This window comes from Saimiri boliviensis, chromosome 6 (genome assembly GCF_048565385.1).
Source record: "Saimiri boliviensis isolate mSaiBol1 chromosome 6, mSaiBol1.pri, whole genome shotgun sequence".
In the NCBI taxonomy this organism is placed as follows: Eukaryota; Metazoa; Chordata; class Mammalia; order Primates; family Cebidae; genus Saimiri; species Saimiri boliviensis.
The window spans coordinates 127,283,062-127,295,608 of NC_133454.1; the positions used below are offsets into that span (position 1 = coordinate 127,283,062).

The following is a 12,547-nucleotide window of genomic DNA, read 5'->3' on the forward strand; positions in this document are numbered from 1 at the left end:
GAATCCCAGGCCTTACTCCCTCCTGGGGTGAGAGCTGGGCAGACTGGGTGGGCAGTGAGGTGGGGATAGGTGAGCAGCACTTGTGATGAGTGGCCAGTGACTTAGGAAGGGTGCGGGGTGGGATCCCAGGGAGGTGACCAGTCGGCCCTGCCCTGGCTTTAACATGAGGGTACCTGGCAGTGCTGGGGAGAAGTTCAGTTGCCATGAGAATAGCACAGAAAAAGGCACTAGGGTGGGCACCTCTGCGGCATGGAAGTCATCGGGAGACACAGGGATAGGTGGGTCACCTGCGTGGAGGACTCAGCAGTGAACAGGATAGGCCTGAACCCATCCCCACCCAAGTGAGCTATGGCCTGATGCAGAGACCACCGGGGGAATCAGGAAAGTTAAGCTGGATAGAGAGAAGCGACAGGCCAGGGCCGGGCCCAGGGGGTTTAGGGAATGGCAGTGTCCTGGATAGAACAGCAAGGCCTGAGATGGTGACTGAGCTGAGCGCGGAGCAATGTGAAGGAGCCCAGTATTTGAAGGTCAGTTCCAAATATATCTCCACAAGGAGACTGCAAGTGAGCTCACGTGCGAAGGAGCAGGCAGAGGCAAGGGCTGAGCGAGGCTAGCAGGGCCCTTGGCACGGGAAGACAATGAGAGAGGCCACCAGAGCTCCCATGCAGGAGTGTGACACCATTACTGTTTAATTCATCTTGGCTTCACCTGCTTAAAGCTGTAACTCTACAGAAGGGTGAACAGCGCAAGCTCCCCACTGCCCTGCCCAGCTGCTGTGTCCCCACGCACCGGCACAGCTCCCGGTCTCCAGCATCCTCCAGGGCTCTTCATGTATGGGCTAGAAGGGAAACCAGAGTGTGGCAGAAAGGAGGGGGGGGAGGGGAGGAGGGGGGGGAGGGGAGGAGGGGGGGGAGGGGAGGAGGAGGAGGAGGAGGAGGCGGAGGGGGACGGGGGCTACTGGGGCCACATGCTGCTGGGATGCCGGCTGAGAGCAGCGGGGCACTGCTGAGCTGAGGAGCGGGATGGGTGCAGCTGGAGCCCTCTGTGGGCTCCTTCAGATACCAGGAGCCCTCCCTGAGATTCAGGACACAACCAAGGGTGACAGCTTGAGGCTGGGTTTTTATTTGTATAGTACAATCGCTGTGGTAGCAGAAATATATGCACAGAAAACAAATAAGAGTTCTGAGTAAAAAAAAGTCAGCTATGACTGTATCCCATGGGACATTTCATACATACGGTTTTCACAGCTACACTCATTCCACGCCCCGCACCACATACAGGCTGCTATCTTCCACAAGAATGACTATGTCAGGGACATCGGGAAAGGTGAGGGCTGGGAAAGCAGGCCCCCAGAGAGCCCAGGCCAGGGTTTCCCTCACCCTGCCCAGGGGTGGCCCAGCTCACTCACAGGATCCCAAGCTCCCGACAGAGCAGAAGGCAGGAGAAGCCCAAAGAGCTGGCTCAAGCAGCTGGCTCCCCTGGGAGGGGAGACGGGAGACAGGGAAGTCCTCACACCGCCCCCGTGGCCACGCACAGCTGTCTGCACACTCCATCAGGAGGAAGGGCAGGGGAGAAGTCACATGCAGTACAATGAAACTCATCAATGTAACACACCCACCCAGCAGGAGGGGAGAGCTCCACTCCATGTGCAGGTGGCCTCGACTGCTCCAGCTTCAGGCAGGGGACCAAGAGGGTGGAGGAGCAGCTTCCGGGGGCCCCAGGCAGAGGCCACCTTGCAGCAGTGATTGGCGGCTTCACAGTACATCTCTGCTCACTTGCCGTGCCTCAGGAGTGAGCACTGTCTGTAACACATCGTTCTCTACAAAAGCGTGGTCACAGTATTCACCAGCACATTCATGAAAAAAAATTAAATCAACATTAACCACAGTACCTGCAAGTTAACACTGCTTACTCTTGCCGTCTGCCATATCTGACTGGAAACCTTAGTCCCCAAATATGAAACGCCGTCTCTAGATTAAAAGGATTCAGAGGTGCTGCACTATTGCACTATATTTCTGCTTCCCAATCTTGTTTGGGTCCTAGTGAAATCGTAAACAGATGAATTAAATGTCGCTCCACTTTATACAGTCTTTAGTATCATACACATCCGTGTTCAGTAGTGAGCCACCCAAAGCCTCCTGCCGCAGGAGCAGTAGTCGAAGCACAGAGAGGACCCGGCTCCGCCGCCTTCCCATGCAGTCCAGTGATGAGGTGGATGGAGTCCTCCTCACAGTCACACCCCAAGCTTCCTCTTCTGGTGGAAATAGGCATCAAACCTTGCCTGGGCGTAGTCCTAGGAGACAGCAAAGAGAAGGCCTCGGCAAGAGCTGGCCTGAACCCTGCCATGTGTTCCCAAACCCCCACCCCCGTCAACAGCTGCGGGCACAGACCCAGGAGACCCTCAGCACAGGACTGGCCTGTTCGGCAGGGCTGCTCCACAGGTGCAGGCTCCTCAAGCTCCCAGCCCACCCGCAAACGTTCACTCTTAAGAGGCCCTGCCTCTCCGACGGACATCTTGTCCACACACTTGGCACTGCTCCCATTCATCAGCTTGCTAACCGTGGGTGCTGTGGGCACTGACTGATCAACATAACACACCTTTTAGAATAAAAGGTCTCTGGAACATAAGCAAATCTTCAACAGAAGGGGAGAAAAAAGATGCCGCCTGTCCACCAGGATCTCCTGCAGCATGACTTATAAAGACACTAAGAGGCAGCGAAGAAAACCTGGCTTGGCGTTTTTTGCCACTGTATTTTTCCAAGTCTCTTCCCTCATCTGTTCATCAATGAGGACAACACAATCTCAAAGACCCACTCCTAATCTCAAAGTCTACAATTCTAGATGTCAGGAAGATCACAAGATCACTTTTTTGAAAAATAACTTTGAGTTGTAATTTCTACTCCACAAGCACGATCCCATTTTTTTTTTTTTTTTTTTTTTGAGACAGAGTTTTCACTTTTGTTACCCAGGCTGGAGTGCAATGGCACGCTCTCGGCTCACCGCAACCTCCTCCTCCTGGGTTCAAGCAATTCTCCTGCCTCAGCCTCCCAAGTAGGTGGGATTACAGGCACGCACCACCATGCCCAGCTATTTTTTTGTATTTTTAGTAGAGACGGGGTTTCACCATGTTGACCAGGATGGTCTCGATCTCTTGACCTCGTGATCCACCCACCTCGGCCTCCCAAAGTGCTGGGATTACAGGCTTGAGCCACCGCGCCCGGCCAAGCACGATCCCATTTTAAATGCACAGGTGGGGAGCTTTCACAGATGCATTCAGCCAGTTCACCAGCACTGCAGTCAGGAGGAGACCTGTATTTCCAGCATCCCCAGAAGTTCCCTTTGGGCCTCTTGCAGTTGGCCACAGGCAGCCACTGACCCAGTTTCTGTCACTATAGATCGGACTTCTCTTTCCTAGAGTAGCACATAAATGCCACCGTACAATGTGCAGCCTCCTGTGTCTGGCTCCTAACTCCGCGTGATGTCTCTGAGTTGCCCGTGCCATCGTGCATTGGTGCCGCCTTCCTTTGCATTACCGAATGTTCTCAGTACGTGGATCCTGCACTATGGTATCCACGCACCTGCTGCCTGGCATTTAGGCTACTTCTAATTTGGGACACTGCAAATGAAGCTGCAGACCGGGCACAGTGGCTCACATCTGTAATCCCAGCACTTTGGGAGGCTGAGGCATGAAGATCATTTGAGGTCTGGAGTTGGGAGACCAGCCTGGCCAGCATGGCGAAACCCCCTCTACTAAAAATACGAAAATTAGCCATGTGCCGTGGTGGGCGCCTGTAATCCCAGCTACTCAGGAGGCTGAGTTAGGAGAATTGCTTGAACCCAGGAAGCGGAGGTTGCAGTGAGCCAAGATTGGGCCACTGCACTCCAGCCTGGGCAACAAAAGCAAGACTCTGTCTCAAAAAAACAAATAAGGCCGGGCACAGTGGCTCATGGCTGTAATCCCCGCAGCACTTTGGGAGGCTGAGGCGGGTGGATCACGAGGTCAAGAGATCGAGACCATCCTGGCCAACATGATAAAACCCTATCTCTACTAAAAATAAAAAAATTAGCTGTGCATGGTGGCGCACGCCTGTAATCCCAACTACTTGGGAGGCTGAGGCAGGAGAATCACTTGAACCCAAGTGGTGGAAGCTGCAGTGGGCTGAGATCACACCACTGCACTCCAGCCTGGTGACAGGGAGACTCTGGACTCTGTCTCAAAACCAACCAACCACAAATAAACAAAGTTCCTATGAGCGTATGAGTGCAAGCCTTGGTGTAGAATCTGCTTTCATTTGTTCTGGGAGAATTCCCCAGGAGGGCTGCTGGGAGGGACAATGCCTCTTCACACTGGCTGTCCCAGGCCGCATTCCCAGCAGCAGCGCACATGCATGCCCACTGTTCCATCTGCTTGCTCCCCGACATTTGGGACTGCCAGTTCTTTCAAGTTTTAGCCATCACTGTGGGTGTGTAGGCATGACGCTTTGATTCACATTTCTTTAGTGATTAATTATATGAAACACATGAAAAGATTCCTACTGGCCATGTGTTTCTCGTCTGTTAAGTGTCCAAATCTTCCATCCACTTACAAAACAGGATGTTTGGTTTCTGGCTGAGTCATAAGTTCTTAATATACCCTAAATACGAGCCCTTTATTAAACATACATTTGTAGTGTTTTCTCCCAGTCTGTGGCTTGCCTTTTCATTTTCCTAATGATATCGTTCAGTTTTTCATTTTGATGAAGTCTGACTGGGATGACGTCTATGTGTGTTTCTGTCCACGGTCCCTGGCTCGTAACTCCCATACCCCTTACTATAGCAAACAGAATCTCTCTCTCTGACCTTCTGCCCTGCTTTCACCTGCCCAAAGCTAGACTCTAATCTGATTGTGGGTCACAAGACCCTTATTCCAGAGGGTTCTGCCCTTTACCCTGGAGGAAGGAATGCTGTACAGAGAGGCCAGAGGAACCTGGTCAGGGCCTTGCTAGGTTCAGATCACACCCTTTTGTCCCATCACATTTCAACATGGTTGTCCATGTTTCAATCATGCCTATCCAATGACATCTCCATAAAATTCCCAAGAGGAAAGGGTTTGGGGAGTTTCTAGCGAACTGAACATGTGGAGGCTGACAGGAAGGTGAACAAGAATGAGTTTCCCAACCCACCCACGCAGACAGAAGCTCCTGTGCTCAGAACCCTTGCAGACCTCATCCCGTGTATGTATCTCTTCACTTTGTTAGCTGGGCATGGTGGCGAGCGCCTGTAGTCCCAGCTACTTGAAAGGTTGAGACAAGAGGATCACTTGAGCCCAGAAGTTGTAGACCAGCCTGGGCAACAGTGGGACCGTCTTTAAAAAAACAACAAGAAGAAGAAAAATACACCTTGTAATACACTGGTAAATTTATGTGTTTCCCTGAGTTCTGTGAGCTACTTTAGCAAATCAACTGAACCCAAGGAGGGGAACGTGGGAACCCCAATATATAGCTGATTAGTAGGAATTCTGGAGGCCTGGACTTGCAACTGGTGTCAGAAGCAGGGTGGGGGCAGGCTTAGGGTCTCAGCCCTCAATCTGTGGGGTCTGACTCTGTCCCCAGGTAGACAGTGTCGGAATGGAATTGGAGGACACCCAGCTGGTGTCCACTCCAGAACTGATGGCTTGTTTGTTGGTGGGAGAACCACCCCGGATGTGGTCACTTTTGTTTTCTGTGGTGATTGTTGCTAATGAAGGAAATGGGAAAAAGTACTTTGGTTTTCATGTGTTTTCTACTCACAGCAACTTATTCTATTTTTTTTATTTTTTTATTTTTATGGCTAGTGCTTTACATAACCCAAGAAATCTGTGCTTAGGTCACCAAGCTTTTCTCCTGTATTTTCTCGTAGAAACTTAATAGCTTTAGCTTTCACATTTAGGTCTATCTGTTTCAAGCTGACTGTTGTGTATGGCATGACAGCAGGTTCAGTTTTTTCTCCATATGATTCTTGAGTTGTTCTTGAATCATTTTTTTGAAAATATAACCCTTTCCCTCATAAATTACCTTGGCCTTAATCTGTTGAGTACCAGGTGACTGTATACATGTATCTATTTCTGGGCACTGTATTCTGTTCCATCTGATTTATGCCTTTTTTTTTTTTTTGAGACGGGGTCGTGCTCTGTTGCCCATGTTGGAGCACAGTGGCAGGACCACAGCTGCCCTGACTCTGCAGCCTAAAGCGATCTTCCCTCCTCAACCTCCCGAGCAGCTGGGACTACAGGCATGTGCTACAACACCTAGCTAATTGTTTTTGTACCTTTTGTAGAGATGGGGTTTTGCTATGCTGCCCAGGCTGGTCTCCAACTCCTAGGCTCTAGTGATTTCTCCTGCCTCAGCCTCCCAAAGTATATGTGGATGGCAGACATGAGCCACCACACTCAGATGATTTATGTCGTCTTATGCCAGCACCATACTGCCTTGACATCTGTGCTTCAAAGAAGTGTTATAACCAGGTAGAAGTCTTCTAACTTCGTTCTTTCACAAAATTATTTTGGTTATTCCTCACTCTTTGCATTTTCATATAAATTTTAGGATCAGGATGTCAGTTTCTACATAGACACCTGTACGGGTTTTGCTTAGGCCTATGGAGAATGTATAGGTCAGTGTGGGGAGAATGGACATCTTCACCTTAAGGCTTCCATCCATCATGGTGGTCTCTTCTCTGCTTATTTTGCTTCTTTATTTTTTATACTCTTTTATAGTTTTCAATGTACATAAATTACACATATTAAACATTTTTCCAGGTACAACTGTTTCTAGCATGTAGAAATATAACTGATTTTTGTATACTGACCTTGTATTCTGTGACCTTGATAAAGTCATTCATTAGGTTAAGTAACTTTTTTGTTAAGTAACTTTTTTGTTACTTTTTTGTTAAGTAACTTATTAACTTTAAAATAATAACCTTTATTATTTTAAATGTCTTCTAAAGAATAAAGGCAGTGTTTCTTCCTTCCCAGGGTGCCTACATTTCCCTTCTTTGTCTGGCCTCACTGCGATGGCTAGGAGCTCCAGATCAACACGGAAGAGATGCAGTGAGAACAAGCCGCCTTACCTATTCTTTAGTTGGGGCAGGGATAAGAGGGGGCATTTTTCCTTTTACCGCTAGTGACAATGTCGGCCGTGGGTTTTTCATACATGCCTTTATCTGGCTGAGGAAGATCCCCTCTAGTCCTAGTTTGCTGAAATTTTTTTATCTCGTTGGATTCTGTCAAATACGTTTTCCTGTGGTTCCTGAGATAATCATGTGGTTTTCACCTTCATTCTGTTAATATGAAGAATTATATTAACTGATTTTTCAATTATAAACCAGCCTTGCATTCCAGGGATAAATGCTACTTGGTCATATATCCTTTTATAAATGTTAGTAGATTTATTTTTTGTCAATATTTCGACAGGGATTTTTTTTTTTTGAGACAGTTTCGCTCTCGTTACCCAGGCTGGAGTGCAATGGCACGATCACCGCAACCTCCGCCTCCTGGGTTCAGGCAATTCTCCTGCCTCAGCCTCCTGAGTAGCTGGGATTACAGGCACGTGCCACCATGCGCAGCTAATTTTTTGTATTTTTAGTAGAGACGGGGTTTCACCATGTTGACCAGGAAGGTCTCGATCTCTTGACCTCGTGATCCACCCGCCTCGGCCTCCCAAAGTGCTGGGATTACAGGCGTGAGCCACCGCGTCCGGCCTTTGACAGGGATTTTGTGTAATGTTTCTTCTTGTGGAATATAAACATCTAAGCTACAAAGCTGTAAGTTTCTAAATACTGCTTTATGTATATCCCAGAAATGCTGACATGCTGTTTTCATTATAATTCAGTTTAAAATATTTTCTCATTTTTAAAAAAATTTCTTTGACCCAGGGTTTATTTAGAAGTGTACTGTTCAATTTCCAAATCATTGAGAATTTTCTAGGTATCTTTTGTTGTTGATTTCTAATTAAATTTCACTGAGAACATATCCAGTATTATTTCAATCCCTTTGAATTTATCAAGACCTGTTTCATGGCCCAGGATATGGTCTATTTTGAGGAATATTCCACATTCATTTGAAAAGAACGTTCACCCTGCAGTTGCTGGGGGTTTAATGAATGCACATGAGGCCAGGCTGGCAGAGAGTTGTCAGGCCCTCTCTTTCTGCGTGTGTTCTTCCTGTTCTAACCACAGCAGAGAAGTGGTGAGATCTACTTTTTTTTTTTTTTTTTTTTTTTTTTTTTCTCCAGAGACAGAGCGTAGCTCATTGCCCAGGCTGGAGTACAATGGCACCATCTCGCCTCACTGCAAACTCCACCTCCTGCCTCAGGCAATTCTCCTGCCTCGGTCTCCGGAGTAGCTGGGATTACAGGCATGTAACGTACTACCATGCCTGGCTAATTTTTGTACTTTTAGTAGAGATGGAGTTTCACCATGTTGGTCAGGCTGGTCTCAAAGTTCTGACCTGAAGTGATCCACCTGCCTCATCCTCCCAAAGTGCTGAGATCACAAGGTGTAAGCCACCACGCCTGGCCAAGATCTCCTACTTTAATCATGAATCTACCTTTCTTTCCTTTCAGTTTTGTCAGTTTTGATATCACATCTTTTGAAGCAAGATGAGGGTTTTTAATGTCCTCTGGATGCCTTTATTATTACAAAATGCCCTTCTGTATCTCAAGTAATAATCCTTATTATGAAGTGTACTTTTTACAGTATCATTTGACCAGGACTCAAATCTGCTTTAAAAATCCAATGTCCCCTTGATTTACCTAATATCATTTTTGCATTACCAAACCTTCTGCCTAGAAGTAGAAATCATTCTAGTATAAGGCTGAGGAAGCCAAAATGAACTAGTCCCATCCCCGTCTCAGAGGAAGGCAGCTCACTAGACTGTAGACATCTGTGTGTTGTCCCCCACCCAAGATACCCCACCAACATTCACTCACTATGGGACAACAGAAAGGCTTATCTGAAGGTTAAAAATACTTTCTATGTCAAGGACAGCTCTTTTTTTTTTTTGTTGAGACAGCAAGATTTGTTGAATCTTGCTCTGTCGCCCAGGCTGAGTGCAGTGGCATGATCTTGGCTCACTGAAACCTCCACCTCCGGGGTTCAAGCGATTCTCCTGCCTCAGCTTCCCGAGTAGCTGAGATTACAGGTGCCCACCACCATAAATGGCTAATTTTTGTATTTTTAGTAGAGATGAGGTTTCTCTCCAACTCCTGATCTACTCACCTCAGCTTCCCAAAGTGCTGGGATTACAGGCATTAGCCATTGCACCCGGCTGACAGTTCTTAAAGTTAGAAAAAAATGATAGCCTAGCTTGTTTACAAACATGCCTGCGAAAAACAGGAGGTCTAATTTAGTAATTACCAGCTTCCAACTTGAAGTCGGGCACTACAGGCTGGAGAATTAAGTGGTAACCGATAAATAAAACCCTCCCCAGCACGGGCAAAAGCACCCACTCTTCTTCACTTACTGTCCCCTGTGTCAGAAAGGACTGAGGTCAGAGCTGGACCTCTAGGGTGCAAATGCCCACATTCTCCACTGTGGGACTGCAGGACCACCTGGCACTTCTCTGAAGCAGGAGAGGCAGGGGTCTGCTGTCCTGGAAGTAAGGGCAAAAGGCAACCACAGCATTAGTGAGAGCGGCTTCTCCCACAGCTTCCTGGGCTGAGCCACACTGTCCTGATGCCACTAGGTTACCACATTCAGGTACATGGGGAGACAAAGAACTCTCTATAAGGAACAGTCATTTGCTGTGGAGCATTCACAAATACTGTAGCATTTTTTTCCTGGGAGTAGGAAGGAAAAAAAAGCTGCTAAAACATACCATGTACCCAAATTCAATAGATGAAATCTTGGCTTGTACAACGGACCAAAGTCCCCAGAGGAAATGAGATGCAAGGGCAAACCTGGAATGACAAAAGCAAGAAACACATATGAGATATACAGTATCAGTTACAGGACTGATAAAATGACTTCATGCCAGATGGACATTTTAACTTGTGTGGATGCAAAACCTAGTTAGTGTTGGCAAATCATGGGTCTATATTCCATGGGACTAATTAAGAGCAATGGGACTATCACTCCCACACCCTTCCCTCCTCTGCTAGTGATAGGTGCACTTGTAAGTGTAAACACACAGAGCTGGCCGGGCCATGGCACACACGACGACATTCACAGGATGCAGGTGGAGGCCTGGGTGGCCATGCTGGCAGAAAAGAAAGCAAGCTTGCTACAAGGGAGGGGCCATAGCATCATCAACCAAGAGGCAGGCCTTTGCTGGAGGTGGGATGAAGCTCTCACTCCTTGAGCCAGAGACTTCTCAAATCCCATCCTTGTCCCATCCCCTCTTATCACACAGAATTGAAAAGAGCAGATGAGAGAGCATGAGCCACGTCACCGTCTCTAAGCTATGCCAACCCCCCACTCCAAGTCACTGCAAATCCAAGTTCTTCCTCAAACAACACCCTGAGGGTTCATCCACATGAAGATAAAGCTCAAATTTAGGAGTGCCTGCTCTAGTATCCTCCAACCCTACTCTCTGTTCATCTTGTGGTCCCAGGACCACAAAAGTCACTTGTGCTACCCTTTCTGTCTGGTTCTCTTCCAACCGCCTTTTTCTATTTCCACCAGTTCAAGAAACAGAAAAAGATGACGTATGCTGCAGTGGGGACTGGCAGGCAGGCAGAGGCGGCGTTGCACTTAGTGTGGGGGTAAGCATCTGGAGGCCAGGAGAAGATGACTGTGGTAGGTGCAGTGCAAAGATGAGGTAGGCCACAGTGACTTAAACAGCCATTTTACCAAATAATGTCACAGGAGACCCCAAAGAATAGGAATAACCCACAGGCCTCTTGACTAAAGAGATGGAAAAATAGTGGTCTAGACCTTTGCAGAATCTGGAAGTTTCAGGGCCCTGCTTTGAAAACTGTTGAGAAAACAGTTAAAAGCAAGACTTAATACTGATAAACATGAGTTTAATCATTTTCTAGGAGAAACTTAAGAGACACAACACAGCAGACAGTGCCTGCCACTCGACAAGCATCAGTGACAAGCTTGCAGGGCCAGGTGCAGTGGCCCACACCTGTAATCCTAGCACTTTGGGAGGCTGAGGCAAGAGAACCACTTGAGCCCAGGAGTTCGTGACCAGCCTGGGCAACAGAGCAAGACCCCGTCTCTACAAAAGAACACAAAAATTAGCCAGGCATGGTAGTACATGCCCATAGTCCCAGTTACTTGGGACACTGAAGCAAGAGGGTCGCTGGGAGTTAGAGGCTACAGTGAGCCATGATCACATCACTGCACTCCTGCCTGAGTAACAGAACAAGAACTTGTCCCACCCCCCCAATCCCCCCCAAAAAAAATCTTTAGGCCCTGGGTGGCAGCAGCCCTGTATAGTTGGGGTGTTCTGTCTGGATGACAGTTCAGAATGCCACAAAGTGTCCTGACCCTTCTTGGACATGGAACCTCTTCATGTGATACGGTTTGGCTCTGTGTCCCCATCCAAATCTCATCTTTAATTGCAATCCCAACATGTGGAGGGAGGGAGCTGATAGAAGGTGATTGGATCATAAGGGTTGGTTTCCCCCATGCTGCTCTCACAATAGTGAGAAAGTTCTCATGAGATCTCATGGTTTTAAAAGTGTCTGGTGGTTCCACCTTCTTCTTTCTCTCCTTCTCTCTCTCTGTCTCTCTCTCCTGGCACCATGTAAGATGTCCCTTGCTTCCCCTTTGCCTTCTGCCATGATTGTAAGTTTCCTGATGCCTCCCTGGCTATGCAGAACCATGCCAATTAAACCTTCTTTCTTCATAAATTACTGACTCTCAGGTAGTATGTAGCCATGTGAGAACAGAGTAATATACTTTGCCTGCTATATGCTCAGATCTAAAAGATCTGCATAGTCTCAGCCATAATGGAGAAGTAGGAGATTCTATTTTTGAGAAAGTGCAAGTCTTAAAGATGTATGATTTAAAAGAAGCTCCTAGGGTGGGCATGGTGGCTACACCTGTAATCCCAGCACTTTGGGAGGCCGCGGCGGGCAGATCACCTGAGCTCAGGAGTTCAAGACCAGCCTGGCCAACATGGCAAAAACTCATCTCTACTAAAAATTACAAAAATTGGCCAGACATGGTGGTGGACGCCTGTAATTCCAACTACTCGGGAAGCTGAGGCAGGATAATCATTTGAACCCAGGAGGCAGAGGTTGCAGTGAGCTAAGATTGTGCCACTGCTCTCCAGCCTGGGTGACAGAGCAAGACTCTGTCTCAAAAAAAAACAAAAAACGAAAAACAAAAGAAGCTCCTAAAATACTCATAATTGCAAGTAAGCATCCCAAATATAGTCTATAAAGAGGAAAGCTATTTTTACAAATTGAAAAAGGAAAAATGTTACCTATTGACTTCAAGCAACATTTCTTCTTCTATAATGGATTTTTCTTCAGTACTGAGGTTTTCAAAGTCATTTTGGAATGCAGCCAAGTAACTGGAAATAAAATGGAGCTTAAAAAAAAGTAATTGTGTTAGGATGATTAAAATAGACAATGTCAAT

At 47.3% G+C, this 12,547-nt stretch overlaps 1 protein-coding gene across 6 annotated transcripts in view; it reads right to left on the bottom strand.

Moving 5' to 3' along the window:
* Positions 1–1,099: 1,099 nt before the first annotated feature.
* The window catches only part of CHKA (choline kinase alpha), a 71,679-nt gene continuing 60,231 nt past the window's right edge, over positions 1,100–12,547 (bottom strand). For 3 of the 6 annotated variants that reach the window (XM_039470829.2, XM_039470831.2, XM_010351927.3), the window contains 3 exons: positions 12,392–12,498; positions 9,830–9,911; positions 1,100–2,293 (listed from right to left, as the gene is read on the bottom strand). In XM_039470829.2, coding sequence (XP_039326763.1) covers positions 2,234–2,293; positions 9,830–9,911; positions 12,392–12,498 — 249 coding nt within the window. In that variant the 3' untranslated portion in view covers positions 1,100–2,233. Of the gene's footprint in view, positions 2,294–9,828; positions 9,912–10,803; positions 10,928–12,391; positions 12,499–12,547 lie in introns of those variants that run through there. The other 3 variants (XR_012518222.1, XR_012518221.1, XR_005579808.2) reach the window with 3 other exon arrangements.